Here is a 23,452-nt window from a genome sequence, read left to right on the forward strand (position 1 = left end):
ATTTTAGATAAGCCGGGAAAACCTGAGGGCCCAATAAAAATATCAGACGTACACAAAGAAGGTTGTTCTTTAAAATGGAATCCACCAGCTGATGATGGTGGTGTTCCTTTGAGTCATTATTTAGTTGAAAAAATGGATACTGAAACTGGTAAAAATCATTACACATCACATACAGCAAACATTTTATATGTTTTCAAGATAAAATCTACATTGTATTTTATTTTATTCTAAGGACGCTGGGTACCAGCAGGAAGAAGCAAAGAACCAAACTTAACCTTATCTAACTTAATACCCGGTCAGGAATACACGTTCCGTGTTTCTGCTGTAAACACTGAAGGAGAATCTGAACCACTTGTAGCCGATCACTCAATTATAGCTAAAAATCCATTTGGTATAAAAATATTATGCAGTTAAATTTAAGTTACTTTTTTAATATTTTATTTCGTGGTTTTAAGATGAACCCAATGCACCAACTGCACCCAAGATTGTTGATTGGGACAAAGATTTCGTTGATTTAGAATGGGAAGCACCTATTAATGATGGTGGATCGCCAATAACTGGTTATGTTATAGAGAAACGAGAAAAGGGAACATCTAGGTGGATTAAAGCAGGTGAACTGAAAGAACCCGTGACCAAAGGTCGTGCTGAAGATTTGGAAGAAGGAGTTGAGTATGAATTTAGAGTACGTGCTGTAAACAAAGCCGGACAAGGAGATCCAAGTCCACCTAGTGCATCAATAATTCCAAAACCAAGAAAATGTGTGTATTTTAAAAAAAATAAGTCACAACTAATGAATTGAATTATATTTTCTGTGTGTTTTTTTATAGTGGCACCAAAAATAGATCGTCGTAATCTAAAATCTATAACTGTAAAAGAAGGAGAACCAATTTTATATGACGTTAAAATATCAGGAGAACCAGCCCCTGAAGTTTCTTGGTCATTTAATAATACTACCATAAATACTAATAGTATTTATCAAATTGATAACATTCCATACAATTCACGATTTTATCATTCAAATCCAATGCGCAGTGATACTGGAATTTATAAAATAGTAGCCTCTAACAAGTATGGTGAGGATGAAGAAGAAGTAGAAGTTACTGTGATTTGTAAGTTTAACGTTAATAATTATTTTTGACACAAAAACTAATTGATTATGAATTTTCAGCTAAACCCAGCAAACCAGAAGGTCCATTAGAAGTGTCAGATATACACAAAGATGGGTGTACATTAAAATGGAAAAAACCAAAAGATGATGGTGGTGAACCATTGGAAGGATATTTGGTAGAGAAGTTTGACCCTGATAATGGAGTTTGGCTTCCAGTAGGACGTACTAAGGACCCAGAAATGCAAGTAGCTGGCTTAATACCGGGACACGAATACAGTTTCCGTGTTAAGGCTTTAAATAGTCAAGGCGAATCAGAACCTCTTGAAACTTTATCTACTATTGTTGCTAAAGATCCATTCAGTAAGAATTTAGTTAATGCATACATTTTGATTGTGATGAATAATGTGAATATGTATATGAATATGTAAATTTATAATTAGCCAACCCTGAAACACCTGGTGCACCGGATATCAATGATTGGAGTCAAAACCATGCTGACTTAGTGTGGAAGAAACCATTCAGTGATGGTGGTACACCAATTACCCATTATATCATCGAGAAAAAAGATAAATATAGGTAAAATGCATAATAAAATATTCATAATATTTATGTTACTAACACAGAAAACAATTAAAATTTTAAATATTTTAACTTTATTAGTGGAGTATGGGAAAGAGCTGGTGAAACAATCAACGAACAACCTCAAGGAACTGTTAATGGTTTAGTGGAAGGCAATGAATATCAGTTCCGTGTTATTGCTGTAAATAAAGCCGGTCAAAGTGAGCCAAGCAGGCCATGTGCTAGCTTCATAGCAAAACCACGATACTGTACGTATTTAAATATCTACAACATTATAGGCAACATCAACTAACACCTATTGAATTAACAATACATTATGTTGCTTTTATATTTGCAGTGGCCCCTCATATTGATAGACGAAATCTTATGGATGTAAAACTATCAGCCGGTTCGTCATTGAAATTGGATGCTGCTATTACTGGTGAACCAGCTCCTCACGTCGATTGGAGATGTGGTGCAATGCCATTAAAGTAAGATTCAAAAATATTAAGCCGTATGAATCAACCAATGGTTTTAATCATTTTTATTTTGTAGATCTGAACCTCATGTTAACATCGAAATCGTAGATTATTATACGAAATTAGTTATCAGACCCGTGAATCGTGGTAATACTGGCCAATACACAGTTACTGCTGTAAACAGTTCTGGAAAAGATACTGCAATCATAAACGTAGTAGTTACAGACAAACCTACGCCTCCAGTTGGGCCACTTCTAGTAAGAAACACGATGATAAATATATTTTAGTATAAAATAAAATATGAATTTACGTATTTAACTTTTATTTTAGGTTTCTGATATACACAAAGAAGGCTGTAAATTGAATTGGAAAAGACCAGAAGACGATGGTGGAACTCCTATTGAATACTATTTAGTGGAAAAGTTCGACGTCCAAAAAGGCAGTTGGATACCATGTGGACGATCACCAGAAACAGGTTTATATAAAATTATAATTTGATTTTTTTTTCTTTTTAAGTTATACTTTACAACTGTTTTTTATAGCATTGACGGTGACCAGTTTGACACCGGATAAGGAATATAAATTCCGCGTAACGGCTGTAAATTCAGAAGGTGAATCTGAACCTCTCCAAACTGAAGAATCAATAATTGCTAAAAATCCTTTCGGTATAATATTATAGCAGTACTATTATTTATTTAAAACTCATACTAATAAGTTATAATTATTTAGACGAGCCAGGTAAACCAGGTAACTTAGAAGTGACAGATTGGGATAAGAATTTTGTTGACCTAAAATGGATACCACCAAAGGAAGATGGTGGATCACCTATTACGGGTTACTTAATTGAAGTCAAAGATAAATCTGGAATATGGGAAAAAGCAATAACAGTACCAGCTGATAAAACTACTGCCACAGTGCCAAACTTAATAGAAGGCGAATCATACGTATTCCAAGTAAAAGCTATAAATGCAGCAGGCCCAGGTGAAGCTAGCGATCCAACCAATACAGTTGTTTGCAAGCCACGAAATATGGCACCACATATTGACAGAACAAACTTGAATGATATAAAAATCAAAGCGGGACAAACTATAAGTTTCGACATCAAAGTAGGTTTATTCGTTATTGCTATTATTAATGTATCATAACCTTAGTTTAAGAAAAAATCAGTGAATAATTTTATGTACACGTATTTTATTATAATTTTGAATTAAATAATTTTAATAATTTTATAAACCTATTTACTAGGTGACTGGTGAACCGGTACCAAAAACCAAATGGTTGAAAAATCACAAAGATATACGAATAGGCGACGGTGTAAAACAAACACACGTTGATTACAATACTAAGCTGATTATTCGTATGGCAACAAGAGGTGATTCCGGAACATACATGATAACAGCTGAAAATATAAACGGAAAAGATACGGCCTACGCTGAAGTAACAGTTTTAGGTAGGCAATGAAACCAAGTAGTCATTTAATGTGTATTTATTTAACAATATTTTTGAAAAATTGTGCGCAATAAATTAAGATAATAATTTAAATATTAATTTAAAATATTATTTTTATAATTTTTGTTTAAAGACAAACCAAGTGCACCAGAAGGACCTCTAAAAGTAGCTGATGTACATGCTGAAGGATGTACATTAAGCTGGAAACCACCTGAAGACGATGGTGGACAACCAATTGAGAATTACGTAATAGAAAAGTTAGATGAAGCACTGGGTCGTTGGGTGCCCGCTGGTGAAACTGATGGACCAGCTACAAACTTTGAAGTTAAAGACTTGATACCAGGCCACAAATACAAATTTAGAGTAAAGGCAGTAAATAAACAAGGAAAATCGGATCCTCTAACCGCTAACCAGAGCATTGAAGCTAAAAATCCATTTGGTAAAATATTTACTATCCATGATACAAAAAAAAATCAAGAACGATAGACAATGCAATTGAATCAAAATTATATTTATATTTTTAGATGCTCCTAGTAGACCATCAAATCCCGTCATCAAAGATTTTGACAGCGATTTTGTTGAGCTTGGTTGGGACAAACCTAAGGCTGATGGTGGATCACCAATAACAGGTTACATCATTGAAAAGAAAGATAAATTCAGGTACAAAAATAAAAAAAGATTTTTATATAAAATAATTGTTTAAAACTAAACCAATTTTTATATTATACGTACCTAAATAGTTTTTTAGGCAGAAAATAAATTATAAATTATAAATGTAGAAAATTAATAATGTATAATTGTATTTAATCATGTAATTCTTATAAACATATTAAATATTTAAAATTAAAACATTTCAGAATAGTAACAAAAAATCAATATTACTAAGACATATAATACGAGTATATAAGTTAGTGTTTTATGTGATTTTAAAGAGGTATTATTGTGCAAAAGTAGATATATGAAATTTTTCTGTAATAAAAAAATGTTATAGTTCTTATATTGATTTTATTTATATGTATTATATCCAATTGAAAAAACAAAAAGTAATGAGTTATAAGGATATAAGGATATATGTTTTTGATAGAGGACTGATTAAAATATGTAGATACTATTTATTGCTGATAAATTATTTTATTTTTTACAATGTTTTATATAATATGTTATAAATATATACGAATATATATATATATATATATATGTGTGTGTGTGTGTGTGTGTGTGTGTGTGTGTAAATGAAATCACATAAAATATATTTATTTCGATATTTTTTTAAAAAATTTCCTAAACTTATATTTACAGTCCAACATGGGTCAAGGCCGCTGAAGTTGTTGGTGATATAAACAGCGGAATAGTACCCGGATTAACAGAAGGCAATCAGTATGAATTTAGGGTACGTGCAGTAAACAAAGCTGGACCTGGTGAACCGAGTGAACCAACATTACCTCATGTTGCTAGGCTCAAAAAGTGTAAATATTAATTACAATGCCATACTGGCTAATATGTTGAAAATATTTGTTATTAATAAAAGAAATTTATTTTAGTGGCTCCTCATATCGATCGAAACACTCTCTCAGATATCAAAGTCCGGGCTGGGAACATGTTTGAATTTGACGTAAAAGTATCCGGAGAACCTCCACCAACCAAGGAATGGTCTCTTAGAGGAGATGTAATCTTGAAAAATGAGAGCATTAATATAGTGAATCAAGATTACTCGACGAAATTAAAAGTTATTGACGCAAAACGTTCTGACGATGGAATATATTATTTGGTGGCGAAAAACATTCATGGAATGGACAAAGCTGCTGTTAAAGTTACAGTCATAGGTATTTAGTAATAACTTTTACTTTTGTGACTAATGCTTAAATAACTTTTGTAATATTTTAGACGTACCACAACCACCTGAAGGACCCTTGCATGCCACTGATGTCACAAAAAGTTCGTGTGTGTTGAAATGGAATCCACCGAAAGATGACGGTGGATCAGAAGTAACGCATTATATAGTCGAAAAAATGGATGCCGATACACTTAGATGGGTTCCGGTTGGTGAGCCGTCTGGAACTTCGACGAGGTACATACATTGACTGTTAACTCCTGTGTCTGAACTTACAAATCATTATTATTATATTGCAATAAATATATTCGCAGGATTGATCATTTGATCGAAGGCCATAATTATAACTTTAGAGTTAAGGCTGTGAATAAAATTGGTGAGTCTTTGCCGTTGACTACATTTGATAGTATAACAGCCAAAGACCCGTATGGAAAACCAGATAAACCAGGCGCACCTCAAGCAACTGGTAATTTGTGAAATTATTCATAAAAATAATATAGTTTAAAAAATTAACAATTTTTAGATTGGGGAAAGAGCTTTGTTGATCTTCAGTGGACTCCACCAAAGAAAGATGGTGGATCTGAAATCACATCATACATTATTGAAAAACGAGAAAAATATGGGTGCTTATACATAATACATTTATTTTTATCAATTATTTTATTCATAAATGTTTAAAAATAATTTTATTTTAATTCAGGCCTTGGGAGAAAGCTACGACAGTAAGTGGAAACAAAACAAAGGCTTCTGTGCCTAATTTGACCGAAGGTCACGAATATGAATTCCGAGTTATAGCTGTAAACAAAGGAGGACCTGGCGATCCAAGTGATCCATCGGAAGTCATAATCTGCAAACCCAAATTCCGTTAGTTATTTTCTCCATTATATCAAATATAGCAATCTAAGAGTATTATTATTATATACTATTATAATCGTTAAAAATCAAATATTTTTATAAAGTGTAAAAGTTTACAATTACCAAACATAAAGTGGCAATAAATTGTATTTTTTAAAATACAACAAAATACATTTTTGAATATTTAATTATAAAATTTTAATCAGAACTAAAAACAATTCGGATTATATATTAATACTGAAAATAGATAAATTATAGCAACTTATATGGTGATAAATAATAAATAATAATTAATAATCTGGGTATTATAATATTGTTTTAGTTGAACCAGTAATAGACACTACATTCTTACCTGATCTGATTGTACGTGCTGGTAATAAAATCAATTACACCGTGCCAATCGAGGCAGCACCTAGACCAACAGTGAAATGGAGTGTTAATAACAAGACGATTGAGAGCAGCTCAAGAGTAGACATACAAATCTATAACAGCCAAGTTATATTTGAAATACCGTTTTCGGTACGAAATGACACTGGTCGTTATACATTGACATTAGAAAATAATTTGGGCAAGTGTTCAGCGTCTGCTAACGTAACAGTGCTAGGTAAAATACATTTATTATTTATTAACAACAATGTAACACGTTTTTCTGTCCATTTTCACTTTAGATCACTTGATGATTTTTTTTGTTTTCCGTAGATCGGCCATCACCTCCTGTAGGTCCATTAGACGTTTCTAATATTAGAAAAGACGGATGCCGTTTGACGTGGAAAGTACCCGTTGACGACGGTGGTGCTCCGATTTTGCATTATATTATTGAAAAAATGGACATTTCCAGAGGCACATGGTCTGATGCTGGAATGACAACATCGTTGTTCCATGACGTTTTAAGATTAATTCATAAACGTGAATATTTATTTAGAGTCAAAGCAGTTAACAGTATTGGTGAATCAGACGTTTTAGAAACGGATTCCTCGATAATTGCAAGAAACGAATTCGGTATGACAAATAAGTAATAATAAAACACTAACTATTTGTAATCAAAATTATTTATACAGATGAGCCAGATGCTCCGGAGAAACCCATTGTTACGGACTGGGATGAAAACTTCGTTGAACTGCAATGGGAACAACCAAAAACTGATGGTGGCTCTCCGGTCACCGAATTCACAGTACAAAAGAAAGAAAAAGGAAGTCCATATTGGGTAAATGCCGTCACTGTACCAGGAAGAGAAACAAAGGTAAGAAATATAAATGAAAAAAAAAAATTAGGCAATTATAATTTTATAATAATTTTATTAAATATAATAATAAAAATAATAATAATAATTTTATTTTTTTTTTCATTTAATTATTTAGGCAATCGTTCCAGATTTAACCAAAGGGCAAGAATACGAATTTAGAGTTATTGCCACTAATAAGGCAGGTCCTAGTCCTCCAAGTGATCCTTCGGACCCAATTATTGTGAATAATAGATACTGTAGGTTTTTTTAAATATTGATCAACTTTTACAAATTTGTCAGTTTAACAACTATAAAAAACCATTTATTTTTTATTTTTATAGTAAAACCAAAAATTAAAACTCCTCTGAAGGACATATTCATTAGAGCTGGAACAGTTTTACATGTAGATATTGATTTTATTGGTGAACCACCTCCAGAAGCAACATGGACATTAAACGGAACGGAACTAAAACCAGATAACAGAACAACCATAACTTCTATTGGATATCACACAATTATGAACAAAGTTAATTCAAAACGATTAGACTCTGGAGTATATAATTTATTGCTTAAAAACAGTTCTGGAACTGATGAAGGTTCATTCAACGTTACCGTATTAGGTAAGAAAATGATATTATGTTAATGTGAATATTAAGTATGTTTAATTATACAATGTATATTATATTATTATATTTAAATAACAGACAGACCTGGGCCACCTGATGGACCACTTACATATGAAGATATCACTGCCGGTTCGGTTACTCTGTCTTGGAAGGCTCCAAAAGATAACGGTGGAAGTGAAATTACGTAAGTTATTTAATTTGTAACTTTTTATTTTCGATGATTTAATTTTTTATACTATAATATAAATTACTTACGTCTTTATTATTTTTATAGAGCATATGTAATTGAAAAACGCGATTTGACTCATGGTGGTGGTTGGGTACCAGCAGTAACATACATAAATCCAGCATTTACGCATGCCACGGTTCCAAGGCTTATAGAAGGAACAAGATACGAATTCCGAGTTCGGGCTGAAAACTTACAAGGATTATCTGAACCATTAACAACAGCTGAACCAATAATCGCCAAGAATCAATTTGGTATGTTTTGTGTGATAATACTGATAATCATTATCTGATAAAATACCAATCGAAATATCAATATTTCAACGATTTTATTAATCTCTAATACGCGTATTTAACAGATGTTCCTGGAAGACCTGGTAAGCCCGAAGCCATTGAAGTTGACCAAGAACATATTAAAATCATGTGGACTGCACCTATGAGTAATGGAGGATCACCAATTGTTGGATATGATGTTGAAAGAAGAGAAAGGTCTACAGCTGGTCGGTGGGCGAAAATTACTAGATCGCCAATCAAGGTAACATTATCAGTACGACTGAAATATATTTAAAAATAATAAATGTTAATTTATAGACGACCGAGTACGATGACACTCATGTACACGAAGGCAAACAGTACGAGTATCGTGTAAGTGCAGTTAACGCAGCTGGTTCCAGTAAACCTAGTGAAGTTTCAGATGTATACACAGCGAAATTAACAAGAGAAAAACCAAAACTTCACTTAGATGGTCTAATCGGTGGAAGAATAAAGGTCAGAGCTGGAGAACCTATTAACATTAGCATACCGATATCGGGTGCCCCGACTCCACGAATTGAATGGACTATAAACGGTGAAAAACCACCGGAAACTAACCGCATACTTGTAAGATAATCAACATGTTGTTTTTTACTTAAATCGTAACAATAATTATTTCAAATTTGTATGCTAATTTGTTTTCATAATTTACGTATAGTCTGTGACTGGAAGTAACTTGACTAAACTGAGAGTTGATAATTCAACACGTAAAGACGCTGGGAAATATACAATAACTGCATCAAATACATCCGGAAAAGATTCTGCTGATATATTTGTATCAGTGGTGAGTTGCCCCAGTGCACCACAGGGACCTTTGCAATACTCTGGAACTACACATGATACCGTTACGCTTGCTTGGAGGCCACCTGATGATGATGGAGGCAATGATATAACTGGTACATTATAATTTATTGCATTAGTATTTTTTCGCTTAAGTGTACTCACATAGACTTTTATTATTCAAGGATATATTATTGAAATGTCTGAGTTTGGAATGGACAATTGGAAAACAGTTCCTGGTTTCTGTCCAAATACTTCATTCACGGTCAAAGGTCTAAACGAAGGAAAACGATACGTATTTAAGGTAAAGGCCGAAAATATGTATGGTGTCTCGGAACCTTTGGAAGGAAGTCCAATAATGGCGAAAAGCCCATTCGATCCACCAGATGCACCAGGACAGCCTGAAGTGACCAATTACAGTCCAAACAGTTGTAGTTTATCTTGGACTCCACCATTTAATACTGGAGGAAGAGCAATTACTGGTAAAACACTATCTAATATATGTCTGAACTCAATAATTATTGTTGTTTTTTTTTTAATTATTATTATTTAGGTTACATAGTACAAAAGAGAGAAAGAGGCGGTGATTGGGTGAAATGTAATAATTACCCCACGTCTAATACTACTTTCACAGCACAAGATCTTAGGGAAGGAAACCGTTACGAATTCCGTGTACTTGCTGTAAATGAAGCTGGTATGGGTAAACCTAGCAAGCCTAGTAATCCAATGACGGCTAAAGAACAAAAGAGTAAGTTATAATATTCCTTACACATTTTTATTTTCGTTTTATAATTTAAATGTTTTATTATTTTCTATTGCAGAGGTGCCCGAATCTCCTGAAGCACCAAAACCAGACAGAATCACAAAGGATAGTGTAGTGTTATCATGGAGACCACCAAGGTTTGATGGTGGTGCGAAAATTAAAGAATACATTTTGGAACAAAAGAAGAAGGGTGATTCTGATTGGTCAGAAGTTATATGTCCGACTATATATTCGACTTTGTGCACTGTAATATTACAGTTTTTTTATTTTTTATTTATTATATCTATAAAATGTCTTCTATTTTAACTTGACAGGTTGGAAACTTAAAAGAAGGAGATGAATACCAATGGCGAGTAATTGCTGTAAACGAAGCAGGAAGATCAAAGCCTAGTCGTCCAAGTGTAAATATTTTAGTCGAAGAACAAGCTAACAAACCCTGTTTGGATTTGTCTGGTGTAAGAGACATCACTGTGAAAGCTGGTGATGATTTTTCTATTCATATTCCATATGTTGGATTCCCATTGCCCACTGCCACTTGGTTTAATAATGACCAAATTATAAGCGACACAGATCCTAGAATACACATACAGGTATATATACGAAATATATTGAGGTATTTTCAATTTAAAGCTTTTTTAATTCGTAAATATTGTAATTTAATAAAATTATATATGTTTAAATTTCAGATGACCAGTAACTCTGTTAGTTTGGTCATTAAAAATTCTAGACGAACAGATGCTGGACAATACAGATTACAGTTACGTAATCAATCTGGATTTGATACGGCAACATTACACGTGAGAGTTTTGGATAGACCACTACCACCAGAACACTTATACGCTGATGAATTAAATGGAGATTCTTTAATACTATTCTGGCATCCTCCATTAGATAATGGAGGTGCTCCAATAACAAACTATCTAGTAGAAAAGAAGGAATTCAATTCAACAACATGGCAAAAGGTATTTTTTTTTTTAATATTTGAGTTACTTTGAATAAAAATGAATGGTGGTTACAATTTGTAATGATTAATCGTTTTTAATTAAACCAATCGTCACATAAAAAAAAAAAAATTAAGTCGATAAAAATTACATATGTACTCTATTCAACAGTGTTTTCATACATTCATACGGATATAAGTTGTGCAATTACATGAAAAAATTAATTTTTACGCACTATTATTACTAGAGTAAAAATAAATATTATACTCATAGGCATATACAAACTTTTGGTTCCGTGGGTGTACAATAAAAATTAGGGACCACAATAATTGGTATAACTATACTCGTATTCATTGTAATAAATATTACACAACAATTTATAGATATACAATATCTTATAACAATAATTGACGTTTAAAATAACGTTCTTGAATGCGTCAATTATTTCATTAAAATCTAATGTACAAGCTAATTCTTGTTCTGTGACTATTAGTATTAATGATTCTAGTCAATTTTGGCCCATAATACATCTGAGATTATTTTTTTTACAATTCTTAATTTAGAAAATATCATTTTGCATGTACCACTTGTTATTGGTATAATGGTCAACATTTTTAAAACTAAATACATATTATTAAAAATGTCTAACTGACCACATTCTTTTAACAAGTCTAACCACACATACACAGATTCACTGGATGTACTACTCGTTATGTCAGGCATATGTTCGAGAATTTTAATTTCAATTTCAGTCCATCAATTGATATATTGAATAATTTAAATTAAATATTTGAAAAACTGTTGTTTTATTCTAACTTCAATAAATTTCTTACAGTACAAATTAAATCTAAGCTGTCTTGATTAAATCTCATACTTATATCATTGATAAAATTATCTGATAATAGAATAAATACAGAACACCTGATTTTTTCATAAATGGAATCATAAAAAAATTTATCAGAATAATTTTCATCTAACGTCAGACTCGTTTTTTTCTTTTAACCACAGGAATACTAATATATATCAATACTTTGGCATTTTCTTCAAAAATGTATAATTTCTCATTAATATTAATGAACTTTTAAGTGCTTGTATAAAATTAATAATTGTTAACATATCAAATTTAAGAAACTGAACTTCTGAACTTAATTTTAAAATAATTTTAAAAATTGATTCCATATGGTGCAAGCTTATAAGAAATTAAAAATTTTGAAGTTGGTGAAGTCAACCAATACCTTAAGCTTTCGAATATAGAACAGTACAGATTTTACTGTATACTCATTTATATTAAAACGTTTACAATAAATGCAAAAGACAGCATCTATACTTGAACTATACAGTAATCACTTATAACTACTATACCAATTGTTTGTTGAATGATCGTTGTTCATTTTTATTTATTGTTATTGGACGTTAAAAATAGACTATTAACGTTTAAATATCAAAATATTCTATGAAATCCGATAATATTATCAATAAATTACTTATTAACTATTACAATCATAATTTTATAAAACACACGATTCTGTTCAATCGAAATTCATATTTTTTCGAAAAAAAAACACATTATTACCGTTTTATAATATTTGGATTTTTCAAAATTAAAAATTTACACTTAATTAATAATAATTTTTAGGGCCCTTGCCATTTTGGTTTAAGAATCTGGGGTGGGGGGAGCACTCTTGACATCCCCTGTGCGCACGCCTATGATTATACTAACATATGTATATCAAAACATTTTCAAATCATACAGTTTTGTTTAAAAATATTTTTTTTATTTTAGTTAAATTTGCTTTTTCCGTTAACAGGTAAGCAACTATGTTGCTTCTCAGCAATGTAAAGCTCGAAATCTTATTGTTGGAAAAACATACCAATTCCGTGTTATGGCTGAAAACAAGTATGGAATATCTGACCCTGCTATTACTATTGATCCTATAACTGCAAGACATCCATTCGGTATTTTCAATTTATCTATAAATTTAATAGATATAAATAGTTCCGTTTTCGCAAGGATTATAACTGAACATTGTTTATTATTTCAGACGTACCTGGAGCACCAGGAATGCCAAAGGGCATAGAAACATCTGAAGACTCTATTACAATTACATGGTCGAAACCTAGAAACGACGGTGGATCTCCAATTACTGGCTATATGATAGAAAAACGTCTGATTAGCGAAGAAAAATGGACAAAATCAACGCATAATATAGTCCTCGATACAACATTTAAGTAAATAAAGTATTTGGATTAATTTAAAAAAATCAATATATTTAATTTAATTTTTGTGTAGAATACATAATTTAATTGAAAATCACGAGTACGAGTTTAGAGTATCTGCACTTAACGCAGCTGGCCAAGGCCCGTGGAGTTCATCTTCTGATGCCATTAGATGTTGTCCACCAGCAGGTAAATAGTAATTGCCAGGCCATCTAAATAATGTAATACATTTTATTAAATAAATCAATATCAACAAAAATTACTTTTATTTTAGCCGCACCAAAAATAACAAGTGACTTAAGTATACGTGATATGACTGTAATTGCTGGAGAAGAGTTCACTATTACTGTTCCGTTTACTGGAAGTCCATTACCAAAACCAGTATGGAGTATAAATGGAGAAGAAATCATACCAGATTCGAGAATTAAATTTGAAACCTCAGCGACTGAGACAATATTCAAAAATAAATGCGCTAAACGCAAAACTGATACAGGAAATTATACTATTCATTTGGTAAACAGCATTGGAGCAGACTCTGCATCTTGTAAAGTTCTTGTTGTTGGTAAGTTGTTAAAAACAACAACATTTGAAGAGTAAAATAATCGATTTATAAAACTGTGTGCTTTATATATTTATAAATGAATTATGAATTATTTGTTAATTTTCAGACAAACCATTGCCACCACAGGGACCACTAGAAGTTACAGATTTAACACCGGAAACATGTTTGTTATCTTGGAAACCACCATTAGACGATGGTGGTTCACCGATCACAAATTACATTATTGAAAAATACGAAACATCAAGTGGTGTATGTATTCAACATTATTTTATACTATCTACAACCATATTAAATATTAATTTGTTTTATTTATTTTAGTTGTGGTCGAAATTAAGTAGCTTTGTTCGTCCATGTCACTATGATATCATTGGATTAGAACCAAATAAGAAATATAATTTCCGTGTCCGAGCTGAAAACCAATATGGAGTATCAGAACCAATTGAAATGGATTCAGCTATAACTGCTAAATTCCCATTCACGGTACCAGATCCACCGGGTCATCCACAGATTTTAGAATGGGACGAAATAAAGGCCACGTTGATGTGGGAAAGACCCGTACATGACGGAGGAGCGAAAATTCAAGGATACAAAGTCGAATTCAAAGATATTACCGAAGGTGGAAGCTGGCGTACAGCCAACGATTATGTTGTAAAAGAGCCGCTATTTGTCATTCACAATTTGTTGAACGAACACGATTATGAATTCCGTGTGCTGGCTAAGAACGCCGCAGGTTTCAGTAAGCCCTCGATTCCTACACCTAACTTCCGACTGAAAGGTAAAGCGAAACCACCGTCGAAGCCTGGTACGCCGATCGTTCTTAAGGTTGGCAGAACCTATGCCGATTTGAAATGGGAACCACCGATTTCTGATGGTGGTAGCAAAATAACAGGATACGCGATTGAAAAAAGACAAGTAGGAGTTGCTACATGGGTGAAATGCAATGATTATTCTGTATTCGATTGTAAATTCACTGCCATGAACTTGATTGAGGGCGCTGACTACGAATTTAGAGTATTCGCTTTAAATATAGTTGGTAAAAGTGAACCTAGTTCGTGTACCACACCTGTGAAGATATGCGAGTTCGAAGGTGGAGAAAAACCAGAATTTATCGTACCACTTACCAATAAAGTTGTACAGTTCGGCAAAACGATCACGTTAAGATGCGAGGCCACAGGAAAACCTATGCCAAACGCTAAATGGTTAAAGAACGGTCGTGAAATTGTTTCGGGTGGACGATACAAATATGAATCGTCTAACGGCGTTTTTCAATTACATTTCCCTGAAGTATCAGAACTTGATGATGGTGATTATACATGTGAATCATATAATCCTGTTGGATTTGTTACAACGTCATCGCGTATTAAAATTGGACGTAAGTACTCTAAAAATTTAAAGCGTTATTATTTTTAGTGATTACGGATTTTTAATAATTGTTTTATTTCAAACAGTTTTAAAATTGTCTAAATCTCCAAACTAGTATTTGAAAATTTCTATTGAAAATATTTGATTTTAATTTGATTTAATTTTAATAGTGTATTAAGTATTTTAAGATTATAATCTAGTGAAATTGGAAAAAAATTTATTGTTATTCCAATTATCAATTTAACCATTGTGTTAATGTCTTTTTTAGATCCACCTAAAATCGAACGAATGCCAAACTCGATCAACGTTCCTGAGGGAGAAAACAGTAAAATTAAAATATTCTATAGTGGAGATTCATTGGAAGAAGTCATTCTGGAAAAGAATGGAGTATCTATTCCTCAGAGTGATCACTTTAAATTTACTATCTTCGATGATTATGTAATTATATTTTTGAAAGAAGCAAAGAAAAATGATGCGTCTGATTATACTGTAACTCTAACGAATCTCAGTGGTAGTACCTCAGGATCGTTTACAGTCAATATATCTGGTAATTAAACATTAGTTTATTAGAAATATAAACCAATTTGAATTACTCTTTATTAATGTTGTGTTTATTTTAACTGATAATAGGCTATCCTGGACCACCAATTGGACCATTGGCCGTTTCAGAAATAACAAAACATTCATGCTATCTATCTTGGCACCCACCAAAATATGACGGTGGTCTTAAGATTACTCATTACATTGTAGAGCGCAAAGATATAAACTCTAACCATTGGATATGTATTTCTACTACATGCAAAGATATACATTTCCTTGTACAAGGTCTAACCGAAGGAAATGAATATGTCTTCAGAATTATTGCTGTAAACGATAATGGATTAAGTCCTCCGTTAGAAGGAGTAAATCCAATCAAAGCAAAATCACCTTATGGTAGTATAATTACAAATTATAATCAATATATAAATATCATAAATGGCTATATAATTAATTATTCACAGATAAACCATCACCACCTGGAATTCCTACTGTAACTGAAATTGGTGGGGACTTTGTTAACTTAAGTTGGGATAAGCCAATTGACGATGGTGGTTCGAGAATACAAGGCTACATAATTGATAAACGTGAAATAGACTCCGATACATGGCAGAGGGTGAATGCCGCCATTTGCGTTACAACGCAAATAAATATTTCAAATCTCATCGAAGGACGTCAATATGTATTTAGAGTTTTCGCACAAAATGAAGCTGGTTTAAGTTTACCAAGCCAAGCTTCCAACACAGTGACCATAAAAGATCCATTAAGTAAATAAACATAATTTTTCAATGGGAACTTTTAACCACATAATAAATCCATTTTATAGCTGCTCAACCTCCTGAAATAATCAAGCCTCTTCATAAAGTCCAAGCTATTCAAAACCAAAATGCTCAATTCCAATGCGTTATTACTGGGGTTCCTAAACCTACAATCACTTGGTAAGTAATATTTAAAAAAAAAAAAAAAAAGGTATTTAAAATCAGGGGTCGGCAACCTTTTTACCTACACGGGCCATAATTTGTTTCAGTTTTTTATGGAGGGCCGCATAAAAATAAAATATTGAAAAATATAATTTTAACATATAATACTAATATATTTACAGATTGCAACAATCATATTATGAGTTCAACATTGCGGTTGTTCTTATCAACTAATTTATAATTAAATACATTAGTAGAGAAAATTAAAATTAAAGTTTAAAAATAATTATTAATTAATTCTTGAATTCATTTTTGTATACAAATATTAAGTTACTAGTGTGATTTTTGAGGTTGAATTTTTTCCGCCAATTCGTTTATATCCGCTTTTATATTGGATGTTGATATCCTTAAAACAGCATTCAAGTGTTCATCGCTTAATCGTGAACAATATTTATTTTTTCGAATTTTAAGTATTGAGAATGTCTGCTCACAAATATATGTGCTACCGAAAGCAGTAATCATTTTTTTAGCAAAACTTTTAATTCCTTTAAAATCTATTTCAGAAAGACTTGAATAAAATATTTTTAGATCATTACTTTCTTTAAAAGCATATTTAAGAATATCGTTGTTTTGCAATTCTATGACTTCCATCTGTAAATTATATTCAACATCGTCAATGCCAACAGAAAAAGGGTTTTGAAACAATTTGATTTTATTCTCTTGTACGTAAAAATCAGAAAATCGTATTGAAAATTCATTTTGTAGGTTTTCAATTATATTTAAAAAATTAATTTTTATAGTTTCCCAAGGTAAAGTTGATTTGGATGATTTTAATACAATTTTACAACATACAAAATGATCTAAATGCTATTCATTAATATGTTTGCGTAATAATTTTGATTTCATTTGAAATGATTTTATAATTGAATACATATCTGACAAAAATTTGTCTTTACCTTGCAGTTTCGTATTTAGTTCATTCAATAAAGTTGTTATATCAGTCAAAAATGCCAGATTAATAACCCACTTTTCATTTGATAATTCTGGTACTTTTTTGCCCTTTTCTGACATAAAAATATTTATTTCATTTCGTAAAATAAAAAACCGTTTCAAAACCATACCCTCTACTCAACCACCTTACTTCGGAAAAATATATTACATACCCATATGCAGCATCGCATTCTTCCAAAAATATTTTAAATTGAAGATGTGCTAAAGCATTTTTACGTATGTAGTTAACCATCGATACTACAATATTCATTACATCATTCCGTGCTAAACTTTGCAACATAATGCCTCTTGATGTATGATGCAATGAAATATCATAGGTGCTTCATGACTTTCTTCCACCATTTTTGCATTTATTTTCCCAATTAATCCTTTATTAATTCCACTCATATTTCTACCACTATCTGTAGTAACTCTAACTAGTTTGTTCCAACTTAAATCAAATTTTTTAAATGTTTTGTCAATTTTGATAAATAAGTCTTCTCCCGTTGTAGTTCCTTTCAAACTACATAATTCAGCTAATTTTTCAGAAATATTAAAATTAAAATCAATTCCACGAATAAATATTAATAATTGAGCAGTATCACAAACATCAGTACTTTCGTCAGTTGCGATAGAAAAATAATTAAATTTAGAAACTTTTTCTTTCAGTTTGAACATTAAATTTGTTCCTAACTCTTCGGTACGTCTAGCACAGGTCCTAGCTGAGAGACTGATGTCTTCAAATTGTTTTTTTTTTCTCATGGCATATTTCATTTATTACGGATAACATACGTTTTTTTATAAACTCAGAGTCGTTAAATGGACGATTACACTTGGCTATCATTTCCACAACTACTAAACTAGCTCGTACTCCTGATTCGTTTTGATTATGTTGTAATTTAAAACTATTTTGTTGATTATTTAATGAACTTTTAAAATTATTTATTTTAATCTGTCTAAGATCACCAGTGAGAGTTTCAAATTTTAATTTATGCTATTTCATAGTGACGTTTAACATTATACTCTTTTACAGATAAAATGGTTTTTTGGCAAATTAAACATAACAGTTTACCTTTATTTTCGATAAAAAAAATATAAATCCGTCCATGATTCGTTGAATGTACGATTTACATTACTAATTTTACGTTTTTTTTTACATTGAATTAATAGATTATTATAAAACAGTTAAAATTTAAACTTTACGTTTGAATGTTTTGAAACGAACTGCACTAAGGCCATAACCAGATACGTATTTATCGTAATCGACGATATATATGCGATATTATATGCGATTATATTACGTTCTCGATCATAGCTTATCTCGCATTGTTATACAATAGTCGTGATTAAATATTATTTATAACTAGGGCTCGGATTTCAATGCATTTGTATCTTTTTTTTGGAATGTCTTATGCGTAGCTTTCCAAGCTACACATTTGTTTCAGATACTCCATGTTCTACCCACAAACATTTTTTGGGACATTTTTTGCATTTTTTGACGTTTTCAATGCATTTTTTTTATATTTTAGGACATTTTTGACCTATTTCTCGTATTATGACAATTTAAGCATTTTAATTTTTAAGCTATAAAATATATTTGAAGGACCTCATGCGGCCCACGGGCCACGGGTTGCCGGTGCCTGTTTTAAACAATTAAATTACTATATAGCTAATACGGGTACAATGTACAATATAGGTACAAGGGAGCTCGAGAAATCACACCAAGTGCCAGGCATCATATGTTCTACGAAGGAGACTCATATACTCTTATTATTAATGGTGTGTATGGTGCAGATTCAGATGAATATGTATGTAGAGCCAGTAATAAGGGTGGTATTAAATCAACTAGAGGAGAACTTCTAATAATGAGTAAGTTTTAAATATTTTTCATTGATAGTTTTTTTTTTTTTTAATTTAAACTATTATTTTATTCCAGCACCACCGAAATTAAATGTACCACCTCGATTTAGAGATACGGCATTCTTCGACAAAGGAGAAAATGTCGTTATTAAAATTCCTTTCACTGGTTTCCCTAAACCAAAAATTAAGTGGTACCGTGAGAACGATGTAATAGAGTCTGGAAGTCATTTCGCTGTTGAAGTATCTGTATGCTATATTTATTTCACTTTAATTGCATTTACTAGCTAGGTCTCATATCGATTAAATAATATTATGTGTTAAAGGAGAGGCATGCTATTCTTACTATCAGAGATGTTAGCAAGTATGACAGCTCTCCATATAGAGTTGTGGCAGAAAATGACTTAGGAGTAGACAGTGCCATAATTAAAATTCAAATCAGTGGTAAGAACATTCAGATATTAATTAAAATCAGATTAGCGTTTAATCTATTTTATTTTTGGTTTTACAGATCATCCTGATCCACCATTTAATTTATCAATTGAAGATATTGGACAAGATTCGCTTCTTCTAAACTGGACTGCACCTACATGGGATGGTGGATCTAATATCACCAATTATCTGATTGAAAAAAGAGAAATACCAATGAGTAGTTGGATTCGTGTTGGAAACACTAGGTACTTTAATTAAATTGTTGATGTTGGATTTACAAATTTAACGGTTAATTTATTTTTTTCTATTTAAAGATTCACTTCGACAGCTGTAACGGGTCTAAGTCCTGGACACGAATATGAATTTAGAGTATATGCTGAAAACGTCTACGGTAGAAGTAAACCAAGCGAAGTATCACCGGTTGTCAGGACTAAAGAACCCAAGAAAAAACCACCAAAAACAAAACGCTACGAAGGTAAAGTACTCTAGACTCATTTTATGAAAACTTGAATTATTCAATTATATTTATTTTTATTTATGTAGTTGATGAAACTGGCAAAAAAATAAGAGGAAAAGCAGATGGTAATATTAAAGACTACGACCATTACGGTAAGTACTTAATAAACAATATTTTCACCGAAACATAATATGTTATTGATTTAATTTTAATTTATTGTAGTTTTTGATATATACTCGAAATATATACCACAACCAGTGGATATAAAATCACAATCCGTTTACGATTACTATGACATATTGGAAGAAATAGGAACCGGTGCATTTGGAGTTGTACATCGGTGTCGTGAACGTAAAACGGGCAACATATTTGCTGCCAAATTCATACCGGTTGCACATAACGTCGAAAAAGAATTAATCAAAAAAGAAATAGACATAATGAATCAACTTCATCATCCAAAACTGATAAACCTACACGACGCTTTTGAAGACGATGACGAAATGGTTTTAATATTCGAATTGTACGAATAATATCATAATATACATTATTATATATATAATATATACATTATATATTATAAACATGTAATTTTAATTATCTTAATCAAATTAATTCGTTAATAAATTTATTTTAGTTTGTCCGGAGGCGAGCTATTTGAGAGAATTACGTCAGAAGGATATTCAATGTCCGAAGCAGAAGTAATCAACTATATGCGACAGATATGCGAAGCTATTAAGCATATGCATGAAAGAAACATCATTCATTTGGATATAAAGCCAGAAAATATAATGTGTCAAACAAAGAAAAGTTCCAATGTAAAACTGATTGACTTTGGTTTGGCAACTAAATTAGATCCTAATGAGATTGTTAAGATATCAACGGGAACTGCTGAATTCGCAGCACCAGAAATAGTTGAAAGAGAACCAGTTGGTTTTTACACAGACATGTGGGCAGTTGGTGTTCTAGCTTATGTGCTGTGAGTTCATTTAAATACACTTTCGCCGATCAGTCGACGATTTTCATTCTAATGTAATGTACCTATATAATAAATAAAATTCGAATTCAATTTCCTATTGTAGTTTGAGTGGACTTTCACCTTTTGCCGGAGAAAATGACGTTGAAACCCTTAAAAATGTTAAGGCTTGTGACTGGGACTTTGATGAAGACACGTTTGCTATCGTTTCTGACGAAGGAAAAGATTTCATCAGACGACTTTTGATCAAAAATAAAGAGTGAGTCGTCTGACCTGATGGATTCTAAAACGACTATTAAATGAATTAATATATTTTATTTAAAGTTATAAAATATACTTATAAGTAAAATTGTTTTAATTTAGAAAACGAATGACTGCTCATGAATGTTTATTACATCCGTGGTTGATGGGAGACCATTCTGATCGTACAACTGCACTCAATTCGTCGAATTACATCAAGATAAGAGATAAGATTCGACAGAAGTACAGTGATTGGGATTCATTTGCAGTACCACTTGGTAGAATATCAGAATATAGTGCTCTTAGAAAGCTCATGGTAGAAAAATATAAAATATATGAAAGCTCATTTGGTAAGTTATTATAGTTATTAGAATTCATTAATTTATTATCATTCATAATAATATCTGTGTATTGTTGTATTATAAAGATCGACGACAAGCGGCTCCGCGATTCGTTATCAAACCTACCAGCGCATTTTGTTATGAAGGACAGAGTGTCAAATTCTACTGCCGAGTTATTGCCGTGGCGCAACCAACATTGTCGTGGTTCCACAATAATGAAGAGCTTCGTCAAAGTGTTAAGTTCATGAAGCGATATAATGGTGATGATTACACGTTCATCATCAACAGAGCTAAGCTTGATGACAGAGGAGAATACATAATTAGAGCAGAGAATACCTATGGATATAGGGAAGAAGTAGTATTCCTCAACGTACAACGTAAATATATATTTTTTTTTTTTTTTTATTACTCACTTTGGTATTTCAAATTAAAATCGAAAATAGATTAAACGGATTTGTTATTACAACTAATTTGTCGCGAAACATAAATTATAATCTAAAACTTCGGATTCTAACCCAAGTCTTAATATACAATTTTTTTCTCGGTCAACACTAATGTTGTATTCAAACCGGTACATTAAAAATAACACCTATATTAATCAACACACACCCAACCATTAGATTTTAATCTTCACGACATAATTGCATACAGCTTTGCCGAAAGCCGCTCCAGTGTACAGGCAAGAAGTCCAACAAGTCAGAAGACGAGAACCACTAGCTAACACGTATTATATCGAGGAGAAGGAAAGTGCTCCGAACTTTACGTTCTTACTGCGTCCTCGTGTTATTCAAATACATCAAACATGCAAGTTGCTATGCTGTCTGAGCGGCACACCTATGCCCACTGTATGTGCCTATTACACATATCAAATTTGATAAAACATAATATTACATAATAATATGATCATCTTATAATTTCTTGTGTTTAAACCAGATTCAATGGTTCAGAGGAACCAAAGAACTAACGAAACGTGATTACACCATCACCCATACGGACGGTGTGATTACATTAGAAATTATTGACTGCAAGCCTGAAGACTCGGGCAAGTACCGCTGTGTTGCAACCAACAAGCACGGCTCAGATGAAACCAGCTGCGTTGTGATTGTAGAAGGTAATACATTTCCCATTAAATTTATATTTACACATACACACGCACACGCTCGCATTCACGCACACATTTAATGTAATATTTTTAATTGTTCATGTTCATCTTTAATGGGTAACATTTGATATGAAATAGTATACAATTTTGGAATATCGATTATTAATTGTATAAATAAGAAATTACAAATTTTTTTTTACCAAAAGTACTTGGAAATTAAAGCGCCCGAAAAATAATAAATTGGGAGAAAGTGAAATCCTATGTTTCATTAGAATCATAAACGCAACTATGGCCAATTCGTAGTATTAGAGAG

At 31.9% G+C, this 23,452-nt stretch overlaps 1 protein-coding gene across 1 annotated transcript in view; it reads left to right on the forward strand.

Moving 5' to 3' along the window:
• LOC112689703 (twitchin) overlaps positions 1 to 23,452 on the forward strand; it is an 82,185-nt gene that overhangs the window by 51,826 nt on the left and 6,907 nt on the right. Inside the window, exons 78-136 of the mRNA XM_025563539.1 lie at positions 8 to 148; positions 233 to 391; positions 456 to 758; positions 828 to 1,109; positions 1,169 to 1,468; positions 1,549 to 1,684; positions 1,769 to 1,935; positions 2,025 to 2,157; positions 2,222 to 2,402; positions 2,476 to 2,620; positions 2,688 to 2,810; positions 2,875 to 3,251; positions 3,391 to 3,595; positions 3,728 to 4,033; positions 4,119 to 4,254; positions 4,894 to 5,060; positions 5,136 to 5,417; positions 5,479 to 5,662; positions 5,740 to 5,891; positions 5,949 to 6,048; positions 6,126 to 6,289; positions 6,603 to 6,884; positions 6,980 to 7,279; positions 7,339 to 7,520; positions 7,639 to 7,759; positions 7,844 to 8,122; positions 8,207 to 8,312; positions 8,403 to 8,608; positions 8,713 to 8,888; positions 8,945 to 9,232; positions 9,324 to 9,561; positions 9,631 to 9,927; positions 9,999 to 10,193; positions 10,267 to 10,454; positions 10,523 to 10,798; positions 10,895 to 11,170; positions 12,958 to 13,105; positions 13,192 to 13,378; positions 13,440 to 13,555; positions 13,641 to 13,928; positions 14,035 to 14,177; positions 14,247 to 15,300; positions 15,559 to 15,837; positions 15,921 to 16,223; positions 16,292 to 16,594; positions 16,654 to 16,765; positions 19,434 to 19,606; positions 19,674 to 19,843; positions 19,921 to 20,038; positions 20,106 to 20,271; positions 20,341 to 20,501; positions 20,570 to 20,635; positions 20,706 to 21,003; positions 21,118 to 21,459; positions 21,563 to 21,715; positions 21,820 to 22,046; positions 22,124 to 22,414; positions 22,689 to 22,882; positions 22,971 to 23,148. Of these exons, the coding sequence (XP_025419324.1) occupies positions 8 to 148; positions 233 to 391; positions 456 to 758; positions 828 to 1,109; positions 1,169 to 1,468; positions 1,549 to 1,684; positions 1,769 to 1,935; positions 2,025 to 2,157; positions 2,222 to 2,402; positions 2,476 to 2,620; positions 2,688 to 2,810; positions 2,875 to 3,251; positions 3,391 to 3,595; positions 3,728 to 4,033; positions 4,119 to 4,254; positions 4,894 to 5,060; positions 5,136 to 5,417; positions 5,479 to 5,662; positions 5,740 to 5,891; positions 5,949 to 6,048; positions 6,126 to 6,289; positions 6,603 to 6,884; positions 6,980 to 7,279; positions 7,339 to 7,520; positions 7,639 to 7,759; positions 7,844 to 8,122; positions 8,207 to 8,312; positions 8,403 to 8,608; positions 8,713 to 8,888; positions 8,945 to 9,232; positions 9,324 to 9,561; positions 9,631 to 9,927; positions 9,999 to 10,193; positions 10,267 to 10,454; positions 10,523 to 10,798; positions 10,895 to 11,170; positions 12,958 to 13,105; positions 13,192 to 13,378; positions 13,440 to 13,555; positions 13,641 to 13,928; positions 14,035 to 14,177; positions 14,247 to 15,300; positions 15,559 to 15,837; positions 15,921 to 16,223; positions 16,292 to 16,594; positions 16,654 to 16,765; positions 19,434 to 19,606; positions 19,674 to 19,843; positions 19,921 to 20,038; positions 20,106 to 20,271; positions 20,341 to 20,501; positions 20,570 to 20,635; positions 20,706 to 21,003; positions 21,118 to 21,459; positions 21,563 to 21,715; positions 21,820 to 22,046; positions 22,124 to 22,414; positions 22,689 to 22,882; positions 22,971 to 23,148 (13,023 nt within the window). The remainder of the gene's footprint in view (positions 1 to 7; positions 149 to 232; positions 392 to 455; positions 759 to 827; positions 1,110 to 1,168; positions 1,469 to 1,548; positions 1,685 to 1,768; positions 1,936 to 2,024; positions 2,158 to 2,221; positions 2,403 to 2,475; positions 2,621 to 2,687; positions 2,811 to 2,874; positions 3,252 to 3,390; positions 3,596 to 3,727; positions 4,034 to 4,118; positions 4,255 to 4,893; positions 5,061 to 5,135; positions 5,418 to 5,478; positions 5,663 to 5,739; positions 5,892 to 5,948; positions 6,049 to 6,125; positions 6,290 to 6,602; positions 6,885 to 6,979; positions 7,280 to 7,338; positions 7,521 to 7,638; positions 7,760 to 7,843; positions 8,123 to 8,206; positions 8,313 to 8,402; positions 8,609 to 8,712; positions 8,889 to 8,944; positions 9,233 to 9,323; positions 9,562 to 9,630; positions 9,928 to 9,998; positions 10,194 to 10,266; positions 10,455 to 10,522; positions 10,799 to 10,894; positions 11,171 to 12,957; positions 13,106 to 13,191; positions 13,379 to 13,439; positions 13,556 to 13,640; positions 13,929 to 14,034; positions 14,178 to 14,246; positions 15,301 to 15,558; positions 15,838 to 15,920; positions 16,224 to 16,291; positions 16,595 to 16,653; positions 16,766 to 19,433; positions 19,607 to 19,673; positions 19,844 to 19,920; positions 20,039 to 20,105; positions 20,272 to 20,340; positions 20,502 to 20,569; positions 20,636 to 20,705; positions 21,004 to 21,117; positions 21,460 to 21,562; positions 21,716 to 21,819; positions 22,047 to 22,123; positions 22,415 to 22,688; positions 22,883 to 22,970; positions 23,149 to 23,452) is intronic.

This window comes from Sipha flava, unplaced genomic scaffold (genome assembly GCF_003268045.1).
Source record: "Sipha flava isolate LNK unplaced genomic scaffold, YSA_version1 46_pilon_pilon, whole genome shotgun sequence".
Lineage (NCBI taxonomy): Eukaryota > Metazoa > Arthropoda > Insecta > Hemiptera > Aphididae > Sipha > Sipha flava.